Consider the following 22671-nt stretch of genomic DNA (forward strand, 5'->3'; position numbering starts at 1 on the left):
TTAAAAACATTACCTTTCCTCCAGACTGCTTTTTAGCACTTTCATATAACTCATCGATATGAGAGGTAAAAGACATAAAGTCTGGAATAACAAATTTTCTTCTAAAGGCTTGCGTCAACAAAACAATATTGCTTTGAACACATCTGTAGAATGTGAGAAAATAAATAAATACACTGTATCCCCTTCAAATATGAGTACTTTGTAATAGCAATATTAATTAGGAAAATATTTAAACAAAAAATTCATTATTTTATACAACAAACTAAATTTTATAAATTATATTCTTTCTAATTATTTTCTTTTCTTCAAGCAGCCTTTTGTGTAGTTGCTTATAAGCTGTGGAACAAGTTAACAAAATAAATCAGATTGTCTAAAAATTATATCAAAGATTAAAATAACAGAGCAGTCCATCAGGTAAAGAGTATCAAGAACATCTAAAAACAAGATTCTTAGCCCTGGCCAGTGTTGATTGGTTGGTTGGGCATCATCCTGTACACCGAAGGGTTGCCAGTGTCCTGGTTGCAGGCTCAATCCCTGGTAGGGGGCATGCAGGAGGCAGCCGATGGATGTTCTATTCTCACATCAATGTTTCTCTCTCACTCCCTCCCTCTCCCTTCCTTTCTCTAAAAATCAATGGAACTATTTTAAAAAATGACAGTTAACAAAAATCAGACTTTAATATGTCGCAGTTGAGATCTTGTTTATTACTTTTCCATTAAGTAACCTCAGATATACTCTTAGTTCCTATAAAACTATTACTACTATTTCAAAAAAAGCTAAACAGTTTGTATTTTAACATATTTTTCCCGGATCACATTTTGAAAAATTTACATTTCTAAGCTAAAAAATGGAGATAAAATCAACTTTGTTTAGTCAGATTAATTTGTCTCTCTCTTTTTTTTTTTTTATCCTCACCCGAGGACATTTTTTTTTCCATTCTTTGTACAGATAGAGTGGGAGGGAGAGAGAGGAAGAGAGAGAGAGAGAGAAACATCGATGTGAAAGGGACACATCGAGTGGCTGCCACCTGCACGACCGACCAGGGCCGGGGACAAACTGCAACCGAAGTACGCGCCCTTAGCGGGAACCGAACCCGGGTCTCTCTGGACCGCAGGCTGACGCTCTAACTGCTGAGCCAAACGGGCCAGGGCTAATTTGTCTCTTAAACATACTTATTCAAATGCTTGTAAAAATAATAATTTTAAATTATATATAATGTAGTATAATTTATATTATTTGAATCACCAAAAATGTTTAATTACATTATTCTACTCACTGTAAGGTATGTAATACATTATAGAATAAAAATGCTTCACTGTTTAAAACTATTTAAAAGATGTATTTAAACCATGTGATTAGAGGGCATTAAATCTAAGGATTTAAACCAATATTCTGCTCTGTTCTAAAAAGAATTTAAGCCAGAAATTCAATATATTAATGTAACTTTGAAAAAGGTTAGAGCCAACCATATACTCTAGTCTCATCTTCTTTAGAGTTCCAGTAACTCAGCAATAAAATATTTACTTGCTAAAGGAAGACTTGTTAGACATGAGTATCAAGTTATAATACCATCTTAAGACTAAACCCTAAAGAGACCAAAGCAAAAAACAAAAAACAACAACAACAACAAAACAAATGTTTATAGTTGAAGTATTAAAATCAAAGCATTAACTATGGGAAGTCATTTATGTATCTGATTCCTCACAGGTAAGTGATGTGACACTGTATTAGCAGCTTCTTTGAGGAAGAAGAAAAAAAATCCAAATTGGCATTTAAAAATAAACAAAAACACTAAGTTTCAAGTATTATTTATCCTGTTTAATCCTGAAAACATAAACACTTTGAGAAGGATAATTTCCCCACTTTACAGATAAGAAAGCTCTGTAACCAGCAAATAAATAACTTGCACTAATTATAAATGGAGAAATGAAGTAGACCACTTTCAGTATTTCTTTTATAGCCCATAGTGAGAAATTTTAACTCAAGTTATTCTAAATAAAACATCAAATTAAAATTAAAAGCCAAATTTCACATTTTAACTATTAATACAAATTCAGAATATATACTCACTTGGTCAATGTAAAATTAAAACAATGATTTAAAATAACATAGGTTGTTTTCAGTGATAAAGATATGCCCCAATCACAACATGAAAAATTATAGTTCTAATTTCCATTAGTAACCTATAGACATAGAAATAATTGACACTCCGGAGATAACAAGTATTTACACTTCAGTAAATTTTGATAAATTGTTTTCTGATAGGTTCACAATGTTAATCTAAAAAAATATGTTTTGCTATTCATTTAATAACAATATATTTCAAATAGCAATTCAACTTATATATGAGAGCTGCAAGAAATATATACTGAAGAATACATTTCTCAGCAGAAAAAAGTTAAGACAATTCCTGATCTTAAATCACTATATATGTATCAAATCAAATACACATCCTTATTTTTTAAGAAATTAAGCATGAGAAAATATGAGGACTGCCAAACAAATTTAAATTATTAACTTACTACTAACTATTTAACTATTTAAAATTATCAGCACTTTTTAAAGGAGGCTTTATAATTAACAAAACTGTACAGTCAGTAAAAGTAGGGATTTTTTTTTTTCCTGTCTCAGAAATTGCTGGTAAAGCTATTATAACAGCCTTAACTGGTGAATTACTATATCCAACAAAAGCAATTTTAAAACTGAGAAGGGTGTCTAACTGCATAATGATGAGCATTCCAAACAGTACATGTTTTTCCTGGGAGTTATTTAATACAGATGCAATGAATCTAGAAAATTAGAAGTCATATAAAATGAACTCTGAGGTGAAAGTGCTTATGCATTTCAGCAAGTCATATCTTTCTCATGCTTTGTTCAGTCGTCTCATCTGCAAACTGGGAATAATCATTTTTCTTTCCGTCTTTACTTAAGTGTTTATTATTAATAGCTGTAATGTATGTCAATAATTTACAAAAGTTAAAAAACCCTGAATTTTTAAGAAAATCAAAACATCATACAAATACAAAGACTACCATTCATTTTCCCCCAAAAGAGAAAAGACCAAAATATTATGATCACACATAAAAATAGTTCTAATATTCACATGGTTAAAAATGCTTGAATAAATATAGCATTCATTTCCAATACAAATTTTCTACTTCTATTAATTTTAAAGATTATTAGCATTAAAAACAACTGACTATCTAGATGGGTATAGGCAGTCTCCAACTTTCAAATAGATTACGCTCCAAACAGTATGCTCAGAATTCATTTTCCTATTAAAAAAAAAGTCATACATAATAGGTATTTTTCTGATTACCCTCAAAGGTTAAATATATTAATCAACCATGTGTTTTAGGTAAAATATCAACACATTGACTTCAATCAAATCTATCAACCTTTATAAATTATTTAACTGGGAAAATGAATTCCACTGTAACATCTCCTTCCCACCTGCAGGGAGGTGAAATAGTTTTATTACTGGCAACACTAACTAGAAAACTTATTTTGTAAACAGAGGAAGAACTTTTCTGCAGCAATCACCTTTCCAGATGAGCTGAAAAGATTAATATTAGAGGTTTTTAAGTTATCTCATTCTAAGCCTACAGACTTAGACTTTTCTGCCTGCTTATATATATCACACAGCATTTGTCAAGTTGGGAACTGCCTATATTACAATCATCAACTTTTCTAAAGATTGAATTAGTGTTTAAAATAATGGCAGTTATTTTTTATATAATTATGAGTAGGAAATTTTATGATTATGTTTCCTGGATTCATAATCAATGTATTTAAATTACTTTTAATTTCCGATTTAAACATAGCAACATGTTTATAGAGCACCAAAAAAATTTTAACAGTACTAAAAAAGTATGAAATATTGCTTTCACTTAAAATTCCAAAGCAATTCCTCATACCTATTATCTACAGATCTATCTACCATCTGACAACTTCATTCTCATATATGCCAAAATAACTCCCCAGAAGGCACAGATAGCTCATGAACACTAATAATAAATAATCCTTACTGCAAAGGTACAGCTAATTAGAAGTGATCTCCTTCTCTCTACAAAGAAACAGATCTGAAGATTCAAAATTCCTAACACCAATTCCAACACAAACCTAAAATCTACACTTTATAAGGTCAGTTGAGTTAATAGAATCAAGAATCTTGTGGTGAAAAGATAATCCCAAACTGTCAGCAGTGCTTTACAGCATGCCAGAAAACTTTGAAGGACCTCAGTTAAATACTTATACCTTCAGATAACTTAAAACTCAGGAGATTCCCAGGAGATACGTAGAACAAATCATCCAATCCTCATAATAAAAGAAAAACAAATAAAAATACATACAAATAAATTTTCAAGATTGATACTGGAATTCTTTGGATCTATTTCAACCTAAGCCTTAAAAAAAGCCAATGTCTTACAGTAGTGTTTACAATTTTAGACCAGTTTTCACTGTATTAGTTTAAAATATAATTTACCTCTTTGGGAGTCATTACAAACATGTGGTCTCTTAAATAATTAAGTAATCAAATTAATAGAAACACGTTAATGAAGATAAATAATAAGTAGGCAAATATAGAAAGTAAAAAATAAATATTCTCAATCAACCAAATCAAAGCATTAATCTCCAAAGTTATCTTTAGTTTTTATATATTTGAGGAAAATTAAATAGTCCAAAGCCTATGTATTAATACATCTAAAGTGAGGAGAGAAGCAGACAATGAAAAACTGTGAATCTAAGTAATACAGGCTGTCTGAAGCCTTCTCATTTTATGATGTCATCTAAATCACCTTGTAAGAAAGAAACAGAGACCATGCTGAGAAAGCCTGTAAGACATTCAGATCAACTGTAGATCAATTTAAGCCATTACAGGACAAAGAAATGCTCCATTTAAACTGAATGCAATCTCCAGCTACTGTACATTGGAAACACCCACAGCTAAATCTCTTTAGAGCAGTTTCAAAGAAAGTATACAATAGCTGTAATGTATTAAGGAACCTTAATATGCACCAAGTTTTTCAAACAACTGATGTTCATAAATCCCCCCTTTTTGTTTCAATTACACAGGAAGCACTGGCCTTAAAAGATGCAATTTTGTTTTAAAATAAAAATCACTATAGCATAGCAATCACGATTAAATGTTTGGCAGAAATTTTTACTTTTTAAAAAGATCTTTGTCTAGCATGACACCATCTGATGTTGTTTGAAGAGTTAATCTTAACATATCCATACACTCTTTCAACCTGGGATCAGACGTTCGCAATCCTGTAGATTTGAGTGCCTGTTTTTAAAAAAATAAAAGTTTGTAAATATATAGTGCAAATAATTTATTTGCTTACCCCAACTACATGTTTTTACATCTATACATAAAAATTTCTACTCAAGACCTGAACAAGTATATGGCATTTTAGTGTCACTATTACCCACTTTCTGGACAAGTTTCTCATTCTTTCATTTTCTTTCACTGATTACCTTGAAATGAGCATAATGAAAATTTGAAAACATAGTAAGAGAAATAGTGTCAGTTGGAATCTATATGTCAAATAACCTTTAAGACTACATTTCAATATTCCTGAATTATTGGTTTGGTACTACTGATTTTTTAAAAGTTTAAGATAGAAAAATATAAAAACTTACTGTAATAAATTTATGAACAGGTATTTTCTCTTGTCCTTCTGCAATTGTATAGAACAGCAAATCTTCCAAGCTAGGTAACAGACCCTGTTTTATTTTACTAAAGGGGGAAAAAGAAGAACATTGTATGAACATTCTAATGGATTTTAACTACATCCATTATTAAATATTCATTGAACCAGACTATAGTTGAATTGATCTACTCATCAAGACTACTGTCATATTAAATGCTGGTTTACCAGAATTAAACCAGAATTACTGAAACCACACTGAAAAACGAGTAAATAATAATTCATTCTTGAATACAGATACTTTTTAATTCCAGGTTGTAAAATTTTGATGACCATTTCTAGTTGTGCTAATGCCTAATTATTTGTTACAGTGCTGCCTTTTTACACAGCTTAATACAATCAATCACCCAATATTAATTACAGAGCTCAGCAAATGTTCAGGTGAGAGTAAAACCTTTGTTCTTTTTTTAATTATGACTATATTTACATATTATTCAGTTAATCTGACTGTAAAATCTAAGGGTGACAACAATTAAGTACTGGACAGTAAAGATTAGCACACAAGTTCTTGAATACTGGCTATAATAATTAAACTGAGTCATCTTATGTAAATTAACCTTTCTGTGATTCAGTTTTCTCATCTGAGAAATATATTATAGTGTATATCTCATAGTGTTATTGTGAGGATGAATTGACTCATACATTCAATACCTTTAGAACACTGTCTGGCAGAGAGCAAGTACTCAACTGATGGTAGCTACAGTTACTATTTCTGAAGTGTTCTAGGTTTACATATACAGATCAAATGCCACAAATCAGAAAGACTGTTAGAATAAAAATTTAAGCATAAAAATCTTAATTAACTGATTAACTAGTATAGTAAGATGCTATGATTAACCAAACTTTTGAACAAGAAGGAAATTTTCCCTATCCATTGAAAAGCTTCAAGTAAACTACAATGTCTTGTGGTGGTGGTGGTGGCAGGAGCCTGAAACTGAAATTAACACATCTCATTATTCTGTCTATGTATAATGTCATAGCATTATAGTGATGTTATGAGGACTATAGATCTAAAGCAGATTAATCCTTTCTCCACCCATCACTATTTATTAAAATTGGGGAGAAATATATATATTCCTATATATTCATATATGGGTGTATTTATAAAATATGCTGGAAAAGACTTTACCTGTATTTCAAGAAAGCAAGGGAGAAAATTAGAGAGAAAGGAAGGAGGGAATACTAGTTTTCTTAAATTCAGATCTTATTATTAAGTAAATTGTGGACTAGCCATTGTTATGGTGGCAACTCTCAAAGGAAATTGCTGTAATTACTTTCGTAAAATAAACTGTCACACAGCACAAGTCTGTTTAAAATTGTGTTTTTATACTGTTAAAAGGAGCTTTTCTAGGTGTACAAATATGTCCTGGATACTTTAATAAGACTGACCACATGTATTTAGTTATTACTTAGTGTAATTACTTCCCTATTATTAGTGATCCATATATTTTACCTTAAAAGACAACAGAATATAGAGTTGCTTCACAGAGTATATACGTTTATACATGCAAATATAAAATTTCTCCTAAAATATTAAAGTTGATATTAATATATTTGTGGTCAAAGATGTTATAACTTTTAGTTTTTAAAGTCAACTTCAAAACATATAAATTTCATGCCAATGTTTTAAAAAAAAAATGCTAACATATAGTTTAATGATATATCCTGGATATATAATTATTCCCTGAAACAATTTTGGCTCTTAGAGAACTTTTTAAGATGTATATGCGATATTTAAAATAAGAGCTAAAATTTACCTATCACTTATGTTAATACTCTACAAGCATGCATTCTAAAGAGCTTATAACAGAAGGTATTATTATTACTCAAAATATAGTATGGTTCCTGGTACACAGTAGAAGCTTAATAAATTTATTATTTATTGATAAGATGAATGACTCAATCCCCATTTCACAGATGAGAAAACAGGCTCAGACAAATAAAACTTCACAAGACTGTATAGTGGCGAGATGGATTTCTCTTAATACAGAGTCCAAGCCATTTACCACTATAGTATACTGGCTATCAAATTTAGCTAGTTATTAATTATTACTGTTATAAGGTACAGTTTTTCTTGGTCTTACCCTGATCTAAAACCATTAAACAGCATTCAAGCCCTGGCCAGTTTGGCTCAGCGGTTAGAGAGTCGGCCTGCGGTCCGGAGAGACCCGGGTTCGGTTCCCGCTAAGGGCACGTACTTCGGTTGCAGTTTGTCCCCGGCCCTGGTTGGTCATGCGGGTGGCAGCCACTCGATGTGTCCCTTCACATCGATGTTTCTCTCTCTCTCTCTCCCTTCCTCTCTCTCCCTCCCACTCTATCTGTACAAAAAAATGGAAAAATATCCTCGGGTGAGGATTGATTAAAAAAAAAAAAAACAGCATTCAACAATACTAATGACTTAATGTTTAAAGAAATATTGAGCCAGCTGTCAAAAAAGTCTGTGAAAAAGAACATACCAATTATTTACAGAAAATGGTTTGTCAAATAAACTTCAGACAGTAGTTTATCACTTTAAAAAACTGCAGAATAAGCTTTCTCTGTATTTATCAAACCAGGAAATGGTATTTGCTTTGCCTAAAAGCTATATAAATAATATAAAATACATATACACTTCTTTACCTTATGGCACATAAGAAAAAATTAGTGACCATGTTATTGCCACAGCTAGCAAAAAAGGTAAATATTTACTTGCTTTTGGACAAGAGACTAATTTTTAACTACAGGAGAGAGATTTAAGTCATCCCTAACAAATATTCTCACAAAATAAATGGTCAAAATTAATAAAAACAAAGTGCTACCTATCTAGGCATTTAAAAGCTCTGATCTTAGAATGAGTTAGCTTCAGCAATCTGGTGAACAAACAAATGTACAGATTCTTCCCAAACTTCAAAATGTAGAAATTACTCCAAAGATTTTTCATGTCCCTTTTTTTCTCCCCCAATTTAATATGGCTTTGTGGCAATACTTCACAATAATGTATTTTGCTATTAACATACAAAAGCTAAAAAAACTTATTTTTCAGTAACTATATAGTAACTAGAAAATCCTTGAGAAGTATTAAATTTTTCATGACAAAAAAAAAAATTATAGCAGGCTTTCAAATATAACATCAATAATTATTAATAAACTCAACTGATTCCTCCAGATACCTTAGGAAAAACATAAAATGGTTATAACACTCAGCAACTAAAATAGGATATACATAGTTTAATAAATCCAATGAAAAATCCTTGTTTCATACCTTTTTATTCCCCCTTATTCCCTTTCTAATTTCTGCCTTTAAGATCCATTCACCATCAATTTGCTACTTCTTTTCCCCATTCCTTCCCTTACTTTACCCTCACAAAATACCTGCCTAAAAAAAACAAATGATTTCTTTAAAAAAGTGAAGAAAAAAAAATTCCCATGTTTTTAACTGCCATCCATGACATATACAACGTTGTTAGTTGGTGCTTACAACCTAAAAGACAAATATAACACCTACATAAGGAGGAATTTTTCTTTTTTTATCCTTACTAGAGGGCATTTTTGCATTTATGTTCAGATAGAGCGGGAGGGAGAGACAGAGGAAGAGAGAGGGAGAGAGAAACATCGATGTGAGAGACACATCAAGTGGTTGCCACCCACATGACCACAACCAGGGCTGGCGACAAACTGCAACCTAAGGGTACGTGCCGCCCTTAGCAAGAACCAAACCCGGAACTCTCTGGTCTACGGGCCAACGCTCTAACCACTGAGCCAAACTGGCCAGGGTCAAAGGAGGAATTATAAAAAAGGAAGTATGGGATCCAATCACTGAAAATTACTTTACTGTGGACTAATAAGGTCAAATTTTTTTTTTTAGAAGGGGTGGAATTTGAGCTAGACTTGAAAGATGGATAGGAGCTGGAAACATGGCAATAAATGGGGATTTCAGGCAAAGGAAATAGAACCACTAAAGCAATGAAAGTTAACATTCACTGGGTGTTTATAAAGAACAGTAAACAACAAGAGCATAGGATATACGAATTAAGCTGTCTGTTTCTACCTACAAGCCATTAAAATACCTAATTTTCAGGGTTAGAAGAAATTTATGTAAGTCAACCAATAAATGAGATGAGGAACTATCCCCCAAAAATGATCTTCATTTTAAAAATATTTTTGATTGATTTTAGAGAGAGAGAGTAGGGGGAGAGAGAGGGAGGGAGGGAGGGAGGAAGAGAGACAGAGAGAAGCGTCCATTTGTTGCTCCATTTAGTTGTGCATTCATTGGTTGCTTCCTTCTTGTATGTGCTTTGACCTAAGATGGAACCCACAACCTTGGCATATGGGGATAGTGCTCTAACCAACTGTGCTAAATAAGCAGAGCAAAAAAATAACCTTTAAAAAACATTTTTGTTTTTAAGTCAGCTTATCATTTTTGAATTTAGCTATCTCACTCCCTGGCTGATGTGGCAAAGTGGTTAGAGTGTTGTCCTGCTCACCGAAGGGTTGTGGGTTCCATTCCATCAGGGCACATGAGCAGGTTGCAGTCAGATCCCCATATGGGGCATGTATGTGAGACAACAGATCAATGTTTCTCCCTCTCACTCTAATATCAATGAAAAGTATACCCTCAGGTGAGGATTTAAAAAAGAGTGTCTCATTGATATTAAGTGTACATCAACACCAGCAAATAGCAGATTAAACTTGTGAAGTTGAAAGTTGAATCGAAGGTGGCTGACCATACACCATTATAAGTCTGACAAAGTGACAGATTCTACGTATTCTCCAAGTCACTTCGCCTCAAGGCTAATTGTTGGTAGAATATAAAAACACGTTTTTGTTTTTGTTTTTCAATCCTAACTCGAGGATATTTTTGTATTTATCTTCAGAAAGAATGGAAGGGGGGGGAGAAGAAATATTGATATGTCCGAGGGATTGCCTCCTGCATGACCATGACTCATTGGTCCAAGGGCCAACACTCTTAATTGCTGAGCCAAATCAGCCAAGGCAAGATCTTACATCTTTTAAAGATTTACTGTTTTAAAAAATAGAACTTTCACACTGGCTGGGTGGCTCAGTTGGTTGGAGAGCTGTCCCACACACCAAAAAGGTTGTGGGTTTGATTCTGGTCAAGGCCTATACCTAGATTGCAGTTCGATCCTAGGTTGGATGAGTACAAGGCAACGAATGAATGTTTCTCTCTCTCCCTTCATCTCTCTCTAAAAGTCAATAAAACATATCCTCCGGTGAGAATTAAAAATAAAAAATATAAAAATATATACATTTATTCCGGCTGGTGTGGCTCAGTGGCTGAGCATCGACCCATGCACCAAGAGGTCGCTGGTTCAATTCCTGGTCAGGACACATGCCCAGGTATGGGCCCGATCCCCAGTGGGGGGCATGCAGGAGGTAGCCAATCGATGTTCTCACTCACTGATGTTTCTATCTCTCTCTTCCTTTCACTTCCTTTCTCTCTGAAATCAATAAAATATATATATATATACACACATTTATAAGTAAATAAATGGATTTTTTAAAAATAGGACTTCCTGTTTTTTATCTTAAAACCCTACACAGCCCTAGCCAGTTTGGCTCAACGGTTAGAACATCGGCCTGAGGACTGGAGAGTCCCGGGTTCAGGTCCCGCTAAGGGCACGTACTTCAGTTGCAGTTTGTCCCCGGCCCTGATTGGCGTTGTGTGGGTGGCAACCACTCAATGTGTTTCTCTCACATCGATGTTTCTCTTTCTCTCTCTCTCTTCTTCCCTCTCTCCCTCCCGCTCTATCTGAACATAAATGCAAAAATGTCCTCAGGTGAGAATTAAAAAAAAACAAAAAACCTTGACAAGTAAAGCAAGGTAGGTAAACTGTCCCCAGTTTACAGATAAGGACAGTTTCAAAGTCAAGCAGCATGTCCAATGTCACACAACTCCAGTGATTAGATCAGAATTAGACCTAGAAAGCTGGTCACTGGTTCCCAGTCCTAGATTCTTCCCTCTATGTATGGATGAGTAAGGGGCTACATACTAAACCTGAAAGGCTCATGGAAAGCCCACTTGGTGGGCCTTACAAATCCATATATAGAAAGTAACCACATAGGGTGATCTACTAAAAGTAAGCCATGATGAGTAGTCTCCTTAAGCTTATAGCTTCCTTGACGAAAGTTAATTTTTACCCTTGAAAATGTTAGATGATTAAATTTTTGCTTTGCCTTTTTAAAACTGCATCCTGTACAAAGCAGGAATGAGATTATGTTAAATTAAGCCTGCTGTTCTGACTGGACTTTATTGAAATTTATCCCAGAGCAAGTCAAAGTAAGAAGCCTGCTTTACGTGAGGAAATAACCAGGCTGATTATGTCAGCTAATGGCAATCTGTCCACATGTACAGCTTTAGAAGTCTAACGGGTGGTCAGGGGGTGGGCAATCTGTCTGTCTCTGATGGAAGGATGAGGACATGACAGATCAAGCCCTAATGTCCAACTCTGTAAGTCCCTCCAACCACATATTCCTTCAGTCAAGTATCCTTTAATAAATCATTCTAGTAGTAAAAATACAGAAATTATATTAATTCTGTCACTTCAACCACTTTGAAAGCACAGCAGAGATGATTTCTTCAAAATAACTAAAATATATAGGTAGAAACTAATGAAAGGTAAACTTCAGCTACTCCTAATCCAAAATAGCTCTGAAAATGGAATGGGCTGTCATCTAAGAGAGTGAATTGTCTTGTCAAGGGAGTATTCAGGCAGAGATGAAGTAACAACCTGTAGGGAGTTTTCATAACAGAATAAAAAATACACCAACTGGGGAGATGAGATTTTAAGGTCTCTTCCAACCCTAATCCTAAAAAAGCAATCAATTCAACAAAGTATTTTATTAATCTGCTAATATTAGATTAAAAAAACAACAACTAAAGTCCTAATAATGTATGAATTTGATTAGGTCATTTAATATCTGTAGCCAGTTTAAAAAATATATAAAATGAGGTGGAATTAGATGTCCTTTCCAAATCTACTTCTCAGTTTTTGGATTGCTAAAAGTAGATCTCCTCCTAAATTCCTATACTAAAAGATAATAAATTTTAGTGACTTGGGACCTATGTACACACATTTTACACATAAAGCTCAATTATATGGGTTCTTTTAAAAAGTAAGGGAATTACTTAATGTCACTGAATTGTATACTTACAAATGGTTAAAATAGTAAATTTTATGTTATGTTTATTTTACCTTTCTTTTTTATTTTTGGTACGTGCCCCTAGCGGGTACCGAACCCGGGACTCTCTGATCCGCAGGCCAACGCTCCAACCGCTGAGCCAAACCAGCCAGGGCTACCTTTCTTTTTTTTAAGCCTAAGGGGAATTGGGTACAGAAGGTAAGAGTGAGGGGAAAATAGCTAAAAAGTAGAGACCTGAAGGAGAGGAAAAAAATATAGCAACTGATAAAAGATGCAAAAATCCACAAAAGAACAAACTTATTCAAAACAGAACCTATCAGAGTATGAGAAACTACCTTATATAAATAACTAAATACAGTTTAGTGCAGGGGCCAGTAACAACAAACTATTGCAGGGGGCCACCTGTTTTTGTAAATAATGTTTTATTGCAAGACAGTCATGGACTATTCATTTGCTTATTGTCTATGTCTGCTTTGCTACAACAGCTGATTTGAAAAGTTTTAACAGGGATCAGATAGCCTATGAAACCAAGAATATGTATTACTATATTTGGTCTTTCAGAGAAAAAAGTTTGACAGCACTTGCCTTAGAGCAGTGGTTCTCAACCTTCCTAATGCCATGACCCTTTAATACAGTTCATGTTGTATGTGGGCATATTTGCATGTGGGTAGACCCACCTGGAGACGGATAGAAGAGTGGTGTCTCAATTCCTAGGACCATCGGAAATATGTGTTTTCCAATGGTCTTAGGCGACCCCTGTAAAAGGGTCATTCGACCCCCAAAGGGGTTGCAACCCACAGGTTGAGAACTGCTGCCTTAGAGCATCACTGTATTTTAGCACTGTACAGCAATGCTCCCTTAACATTAAGTTAACAGGAAATGTTAAACTCTATTCATTATAATGTTTTAATATGGCAGAAAATATGCAACATTTTCTAAGGAGACTTACACCAAGAATAACTTAGAAATAAAAAAATGCAGTGAATACAACTGGATAATACTGAAAAAGAGCAACTGTACAAACCATTATCTTTTTTCGTAATTTTTTTCATTGTAAATGATGCTTCCTATTATACATACCAGGAATAGGATATTAGGATGGTAGACTAGAACAGCATAGCATAGATTTACAATTTAATATTTAAAAGATGTGGTTCCCCTGATTAGTGAAGTTATATATATTTACAATGGGAAATCTTAAAACTATAAGGAGACAGGAAAAATAATGTCCATTCTCACAAACTACAACTGCTAATATAATTTCAGCTTATTTCCCTCTTTTTAAAGCATTTTTTAAAAAAACTTTAAGATCACTTGAGATATCATTAAAAAATTTGTATTCTAACTTTTGGCCTAACATTATATTTTCTAATATCCCTAAAAAGTATCTGTACACATTTTAAATAACTGAATAGGCCACTTTCATATGGATATACTATAATTTACCTAACCAATCCATTAATGTTGAACACAGGTTTTTTTTTTTCATTTTTCTCTAATATGCACAATATTGTGCCAAAATATTAGTAAATAAATCTTTCTATGGTTACTTTGTTACCATAGATTCCTAAGGTATGAATATATTTAAAGTTTTTCATACAGTTTAAAAACTGTTCTTCAGAAAGTCTGTATTATTTTAATAACTCCCAACAAGAATCTAAGAACCTATGTCACCCAAAATATCCTCATGGATATGACAACTTAAAAATCTTCTTTGGCCTACACCAGAAATTAGTATGCAAAAAAATATATTTCTGCCCTGGCAGGTTTGTCACAGAGTTAGAGTGTCGGCTCGCAGACCAAGGAGTCCCAGGTTCGATTCTGGTCAGGGGCACATACCTCAGCTGCAGTTTAATCCCCAGCCCTGGCCCTGGTGAGGGTCATGCAGGAGGCAGCCAATCGATGTGTCTCCCATATTGATGTTTCTCTCTCTCTCCCTCTCCCTCTCCCTCTCTATCTGAAGATAAATGGAAAAATATCCTTGGGTGAGTATTAAAAAAACAAAAAACAAAAAAAACATACATATACATATAATTCCTAAATCCTGAAAGCTACCAACATTTTGTTCCTTATACAATATCAATAGTTCTATGTTTTAAAATTAGTACTTTCCCTATAAACATTTCTTTAGTGAGCAATGTTACATAGCAACCAGAGATACTTCCCAAAGGAAGTTAAAACACATTAAAATCTTCTACTACTTTGTAGGTGGTCAGAAAAATCACCAATCACCAAATGCAGTAATCAGTCATATGTACTCTTTCAAAACCAAAGCAATTTTATACCTTGGTAGATAGATTCCTGGATAAAATCGTACTAATAGTTTCTCTACCTGAAAGCTATTTAACTCACTTAGCAGTATCAATTATTAGTAACTACTTTTATAAATATGTAAGTTCACTAGGCTTTCTTAAGCATTCCTCTTAATAGCAAATGACTTAAAAGGTGAAGCGGCACAGATAGGTAACTCCTTGATTTATATAGGATTTAAAGATTGAGCTCCTTAAAGAATGCAAACACTAAAATTATACTTTCAGTTCCTACAGACATAATTTCACTTATTTCAATACTACAAGGAACTAGTATAGCTTTTTACTGATTTCAAATTAATTTTTTTTTAAACTCAAAGAAACCCACAAACATCTTCAACAAATTTCTCTTCAAGGTCACATTTATCTTTTCCAGACTAAAACAGTGCCCTAATCCCCAATTACTTTTCTCTACATAACTACCTCGCAAAAATATATATATATTAAATTCTATTTGGTAGCATATTCTTAATTACTTGATTTTGAGGCAGACAAGCTTCTTTGTAAAACAGTAAAGCTTGGAAACAAGAAGCTAAAACTCAAGGACACTAAATTTCAGGATCTAATTCATGCTCCTGCAGGAAACTTTATCTAAATATTCATTACTAACATGTTAATTATAGATTATGTACAGATATATCAATGGTTAAATAGATGTGTGGTTTACTGTAAATATTAGGCAGCAAAAAATGTTATATATTATGACGCCATTAAAATAAAACCAAAACTCACTGATAACCAATAAAAAATTTTTATACTGAGGAAATAAAAATAAAATGACTGAGGGGTTCAATGTGAAAATTAACTAGTTTATCTCAAGGTTAACTATACTTTCCGGTTTGATTTTAGCTTAAATGAATTGAAAATATGTTCACTTTTACAAATTAAAGGCAAATGCATTATTAAAGGATCATAACAGAATTTGTCATCTATATCAACAGAGGTTGTTTTTTGATTCCAAAATATAATATCTATATCTGCCAAACGCCATCTCAACTTTATCAGCTCTGTTCTAGTTCAATGGTTGCTGAAATGTGTAAGTAGTATTCATTTGACTTTGAAATTCAATTCTCAATAGAATGTAATGATTCTTTGGCCCTTACTTTCCATTTATTAAGAATATGAACTTCCTGCCCGGCCAGTGTGGCTCAGTGGATTGAGTATTGTCCCATGGACTGAGAGGTCCCAGTTCGATTCCCAGTCAGAGCACATGCCCGGTTGCAGGCTCAATCCTCAGTAGGGGGCGTGCAGGAGGTAGTCGATCAATGTTTCTGTCTCACATCAATGTTTCTATCTCTTCCTTTCTCTCTCTCCAAAAAATCAATAAAAACATATTTAAAAAGAAAAAAGAGCCCTGGCCAGTTTGGGTCAGTGGTTAGAGCAGCGGTCCGTGGACCAATGAGTCGCAGGTTCGATTCTGGTCAAACGCACGTACCACCCTGGCCGGTTTGGCTCAGCGGTTAGAGCGTCGGCCTGTGATCCAGAGAGACCGAGGTTTGGTTCCTGCTAAGGGCACGTACCTTGGTTGCAGTTTGTCCTCGGTCCTGGTTGGGTCGTGCGGGAGGCAGCCACTCGATGTGTCCCTTTCACGTCGATATTTCTCTCTCTCTCTCTCTCCTTCCCACTGTATCTGAACAAAAAATGGAAAAATGTCCTTGGGTGAGGATAAAAAAAAGAGCACGTACCTCCACTGAGGTTCACCCCTGGCCCTGGTCAAGGTTGCACTGGAGGCAGCCAGTCCATGTGTCTCTCTCATGTCGATGTTTCTCTCACTCTCTCCCCCTCCCTCCCATTCTCTCTGAAGATAAATGGAAAAATATCCTCAGATGAAGATTAAAAAAAAAAGAATATGAACTTCCAAAACACAGTATCTGAAGCTAGCTGAAATCACTTTTGCTTGCACTTTCACTTTTAATATAGTATTTTTAATTATTCTATCTTAATTTAAAGATGTTTTTGAAATGCTGTGACTTTGAATAGATGAACAAACATGCAATCATCGCACATGGGTACACAGTTTTTAAGATACTACCAAACTACCCTCAAAAATAGCCGAACTAATTTATATTTCCACTAGCAATGAAAGAGTTCCCATTTCCTACTTTGCATCACTTGATTTAACTTAATATCTGCCAATCTGATACGGTAAAACTGATCACACTCTTATTTTAATGGAATCCTTTCAATGTTGTACCCTCAATGAATTACCTATTTTTTAAAGAACATACATATACTGATATTGTCCCAGCCTGGTCCTTGTTATATCTCTTTTTTCCTTTCTAATTAAATAATAAAATGCTCAAACAAAAAGTAACTTAAAATGCCCCCTTGTTACCACCTGCCAATCCTTCCCAGGGACCCTAGAATATACACTTTTGGGCTGTACAGAAATGAAGCATGGCATGCTTGATGGAGAAGAAAAACTGTGATAAAAATGGCCATGTTAGACAAGCATTGGTATAAAGGTTAATCAAGAATCTTCAATGCTATATAGCATGGTCTGAGACGTTTATATAATACTCATTCCAGTCCATATTGGTTTTCTGAAAGGACAGTGATATTTTTAAATTAAAAGTCTACAATTAATCTCAAAACAGTATGCAAAATAGATTGAAATGAGACAAAAGAATGGATATGGAGGTACATATTTTAAATTTGAAGTCACCATATATGTGAAGGTAAATGTGAGAACAAAGCTTGGAGAAAGATATTACCTACACAAAGATGAGAGTCAAAGCTGAGAGAAGAGATATGCTCTTGAGAAGGAAAACAAATGGAAAAGAAGCAAAAGCTTCAGCATCAGGGTTTATCCAATGAACAAACCCAAAACGAGTAAGGAAAGCAGAGAAACCTTAAAAAATGAGAAAGCCAAGGAAAGTGGTTTTCAAAATGACAGTAACAAAATATAAGAGCGCTATATGGAAAACTGAGCAAAAATCATTACATTTTTCCATTCAATATTTAAGATAGTAAAATCTTAACCTATGAAGTTGGTTGAAAGAGATGGCATATCTTAGAATGACACTGATTCAAAAAGATTGAGTATGGATAAATGATAAGTAGGTAACTTATTTATATCCTACCACCTTCCAGAATATATGATATGGTTAACAAAATATAAAGTTAGACCACAGAAAAGAGGAAAAGCAAAAACCCAGCCATGTGAACTAATAAAATTGCTATGGTTAAGTATTAAATTCACTCTGAGATTACTGGTAAGCACGGCAAAAAGGTAGACAGTACAAATCACAGTTTCCTACAAGAAGTACAATTTCTCAATAGAAATTTTTTCTAGGAACTAAAAAATAAAAAAGTTTCTTATGTGAGAGCCAAAAATTCAAAGGCCAATGTCCTTGTCAGGTTTTACAATAAACAAAGCAATTTTTTAAAAATCCTCACCTGAGGATATTTTTCCATTCATTTTCAGATAGAGTGGGAGGCAGGGAGGGAGAGAGAAACATGATGTGAGAGAGACCCATTGATTGGTCGCCTCCTGCATCAACCAGGGCTGGGGCTCAAACTGCAACCAAGGTATGTGCCCTCGACTAAGATCAAACCCGAGACTCTTTGGTCCAGGGGCTGACGCTCTAACCACTAAGCTAAACCAGCCAGGGCTACACAAAGCAATTTTATTCCTTTTTTTTTTTTTTATCCTCACCAGAGGATATTTTTCCATTTTTTGTACAGCTAGAGTGGGAGGGAGAGAGAGAGGAAGGGAGAGAGAGAGAGAAACATCAACGTGAAGGGACACATCGAGTGGCTGCCACCCACACGACCAACCAGGGCCGGGGACAAACTGCAACCGAAGTACGTGCCCTTAGCGGGAACCGAACCCGGGTCTCTCCGGACCGCAGGTCGACGCTTTAACCGCTGAGCCAAACCGGCCAGGGCAATTTTATTCTCATTTAATAAACAGTTATGCTGTAGTTAACACATACCAAATACTGTTCTAAGTAAGCCCTTTACAAAATGTTAACTCATTTTTCACCTGGCTATTTCTTTTAATAATCCTCTATAAAACCTGGCAGAGTCCTGAGTGAGTGCTGGCATTCCAGGTGGCTTGCTCATTGAGGGATGACCTATGCTTTGGAAGCTGAGCATTGGCAAGGATAACAGGATCAAGTGAAAGCTTACTTCCCAGGATAAGAGAAATATTTATTACATAAAGACAAAACGGAATTCAGATCATACAGAAAATAGGATCTTTAATCAGATTAAAACTTTTTCCCACAATCTTAAGGCCAGTGCTCTTCACTTTATATGTAAACTGGAGACAGCTGGGGCTCACTCTTAAAACCTTTGATTGGAAAACTCTCAGGATTATCATATACAGGCATACATCACTTTATTGCGTTTAGCTTTATGGTACTTCATAGCTGTTTACTCATTTTATTATAGCAGTGTGGAAGTGAACCCATAATATCTGCAAGGTATGCCTGTAGTACTTGAACCAGTCTAGCTATTACTCCAAACTTTGGTGGCAAAAAACAAACTCCTTTGAACTAAGGTAAACAAGATTATCTTATTGACCACTCAAAACTCCAGGGCATCTGAGCAAATATTCTCAAAGGATTCCCTGGCCTAGACTGACTTTCTTTGGGGGTTGGGGAGACTGACACGACATTTTTTATGTAAGAGTTATCAATAAGTATTAGCCAAAATAGTGTTTCAAATTTACTGCTAAGAGATGATTTCTTATGTAGAAGGCAATGAAGGTACAAGCTTCTGGGAAACATGTAAATCACGGAAGGGGCTCAACTTCCTATCTGACAAGGGGAAAAAAGAGGGTCACTAGAGCCACTGAAGAAACACAGACTGGAAGGCATTTTCAATAGAAAGTAGTTCCCATCCTAAAGTCTTTAAGGACAACTTCTAAATGTCAGTAATTGCATTTTGCAGTCCTGTAACTGGACACAGGTATTTAAACTAGTGCCATGTCTGGTACACCAGATGATGTTAAGATAAAAATGAGTACCAGATGAGAATAAGCATACACATTCTGGTCCCTAAAAAAAACACGAGGTAGAAATTTAACAAAAATCTAGCTTTTTAAATCTCAAAGGGATTTGAGACATCTAACTGAAGATGTTAAATGATGTGCCCATGCTACTAAGGCTACTCTAGCACATAACCATTATTACAGAATACCACAAATTTTGCCCATCATCAAGTGATTAAAAAACAACAACAACATTTTTTCAGTCTGGGAAAATAACTTTAGCTTGGAATGTTTTAGGAAGTTGCCAACTTCAATTACAGGAAACATTAAGCTGACCTAAGACTGGAAGTATTAAGATACACTTCCAATTTGACTTAAGGTACTATGGGACTGGAGATAGTAACGTAAGTAAAAGGGAGGCAAAACAGATCATATAATGTCAGGACAATCTCAGAATAATAGTAGGGTATAAAGAAAGCAGTCTGGTAAATTTGTAACCACACTGGGAAAACCAGGTCTGTGTCCATTTTTACGACACAAGACAAAATATCTAGGAAACTGTTTCACATACCATGTGAACAAAAAAATAGTTCTGTTTTAAGACTAAACTGCTGTGCGGTAGAGATGAGTTAACATCCCATCACTGTTTAAGTTGACTCGAATTTCTCAGTTAATGTTTTTTGCCCGTCACATTTCATGTTCGGTATTGACTTACTCATAAAAACTCGCCCATGTCACGCAGTACGTCAGACAGGCCAAAGCCGGTGGTCCCCAGTGCCAACAGGTGGTCTGGACTGCGTGCCCCAGCTTCTCGGCCACGTGACCCCTTTCCTCCTAATCTCGTCTCGGAAACCTTATTTCCGGTGCCCCTGACGGCTCTACACAGACCAGGAGCCACTCTAGAACTATTACGAATACTCTGCCACATTAGGCTTCCAAACAGATGGTGGCAGAGATCAGGGGACTGAGCGTCAACTCGAGCCTGGAGAAGCGACGAGTCAGGAAGCCAGCGGCTGTGCTCAACGCCCGACTCCTAAATGTCACTCGGTGGAGATGTCCGTGTGGCATCGCCCACGAAGGGCTGGGCGGGGGCCCAGGTGCTGCAGCCCGGAGCTAGGGCGCGGAGTACGCGGCGTGGGCCACGCAGCCGCAGCTCCGGGACGGCGGGCGGACCAAACCGGCCTCACCGCGCTCCACCCGGGCCGGGCGCGCCGGGGCCGGGAAGGGAAGTGTGAGCCCAGAGGGGCGCGGGCGGGGAAGGCTCGGGTGCGGCTGGGCCTAATCACATGGCGCAGAGCGCGCAGGCCGCCTGGCATCTCTTTCTCTTTCTCGAACCTCCGCTCCCATCCCACCCCACAGCAGGCCCCGCCCCGGTCCCACGCGGGACGAGGCCTCCTCCGCCACGCTGAGACACTCACTTTTCGCCTGGGGCCACTAGCTCCTTGCCCTCGCTGTTGCCGACCGCGTCCGTCTCCCCCGGGCCGTCCTTGGGGCCGGCTGCCGGCGGGGCCGCGGGCGGCGACGCCCCTGGCTGCGGCTGCTGCGGCTGCTGCGTGCCCCCCTTGCCCAGCTCCTGCAGGATCTCTGAGGTAGAGCTGGACAGGCCCCGGGCGAGGGGCCCCGCCGGCCGGCCGCCCCCGCCCCACCACGGGTAGAGCCGCGCGGCGGCCGCTGGGCCGGCGGCCTCCGGTCCCCCGCCCCCGGCGCGCCGGCACAGAATGGCGAAGGGCTGTGCCCGCCTCAGAGCCGCGCTGGCGGCGGCGGACGGCCTTAGAAGGTCCCGCAGCATCGCCGAACCTCGAAGCCGCATCATGCCGCCGGGTCAGTCAGTGTCGGCTCGACTGGGAAGGATGCTCGGGGCGTGGGCGGCCGCTTTCCTTCCGGGATGCGTTCTCCCGCGGGGCGGCGACAGGACAAGTGAGGACAGGGGAGAGACGTGGGTGTGGTTGGGACTCCCGCAGCTGCTCTCGCCGCCGCCGCCGCCGCCGCCGCTCCTCTCACCGCCGAAGGCTCCGTACTGAGGCTGAAGCGCAGGGGAGGGCCGAAGACATTCCGCGCTCACCCTCCTGGGGGCGGGAAGACGCCGGCGGCCTGCCCACTTCGCCTGCTCCTATTGGCTAAGATTCTCGACCCCTCTTCTGATTGCGGACTGAAGCCGTCAACTTTCTCTCGGCGTTTGGTGCGCGAAGAGGCGGGAGGGGGACTGGCCGGAGGCGGGGAGAGAAATCAAATTGACGTGTGAGGCGTGGGCGGCAGGCAGGGCTTCAGCGTAGCCCCTTCTGCCTCGCTTTGTCAACTCCGAGGCGGCTCTGGTTGGGAACTAGGGGCTCAAGAGTCTCGTCATTTACGAAGCGGATGGACTCCTGGACTCTGGAACCTCAAACTGCTGAGGAGACTTGCTGGGCCAGAAGAGCTCCCGCGGCTGAGGGGCCGGCGGCCCGCGGGATTGGCGGGGAGCTTGGCTGGGCCGAGCTGGCAGCCGGACCCCGGCTGCCGGGTACGGGCGCGTGGCGACGCCTCCGAGGACCGCAGCCCGGCGAAGGCAGCCCCAGACCGGCCGTGTCCCTCT

At 37.3% G+C, this 22671-nt stretch overlaps 1 protein-coding gene across 3 annotated transcripts in view; it reads right to left on the bottom strand.

Annotated features, from left to right (window-relative positions):
* The window catches only part of GLS (glutaminase), an 81779-nt gene extending 59663 nt beyond the window's left edge, over positions 1 to 22116 (bottom strand). Inside the window, exons 1-4 of one of the 3 annotated variants that reach the window (XM_036254842.1) lie at positions 21521 to 22116; positions 5647 to 5743; positions 5169 to 5290; positions 14 to 143 (exon numbers count right to left, since the gene is read on the bottom strand). In XM_036254842.1, coding sequence (XP_036110735.1) covers positions 14 to 143; positions 5169 to 5290; positions 5647 to 5743; positions 21521 to 21915 — 744 coding nt within the window. In that variant the 5' untranslated portion in view covers positions 21916 to 22116. Of the gene's footprint in view, positions 1 to 13; positions 144 to 4257; positions 4318 to 5168; positions 5291 to 5646; positions 5744 to 21520 lie in introns of those variants that run through there. The other 2 variants (XM_036254844.1, XM_036254845.1) reach the window with 2 other exon arrangements.
* Positions 22117 to 22671: the final 555 nt, after the last annotated feature.

Source organism: Molossus molossus, unplaced genomic scaffold, assembly GCF_014108415.1.
Source record: "Molossus molossus isolate mMolMol1 unplaced genomic scaffold, mMolMol1.p scaffold_m16_p_11, whole genome shotgun sequence".
Classification (NCBI taxonomy): domain Eukaryota; kingdom Metazoa; phylum Chordata; class Mammalia; order Chiroptera; family Molossidae; genus Molossus; species Molossus molossus.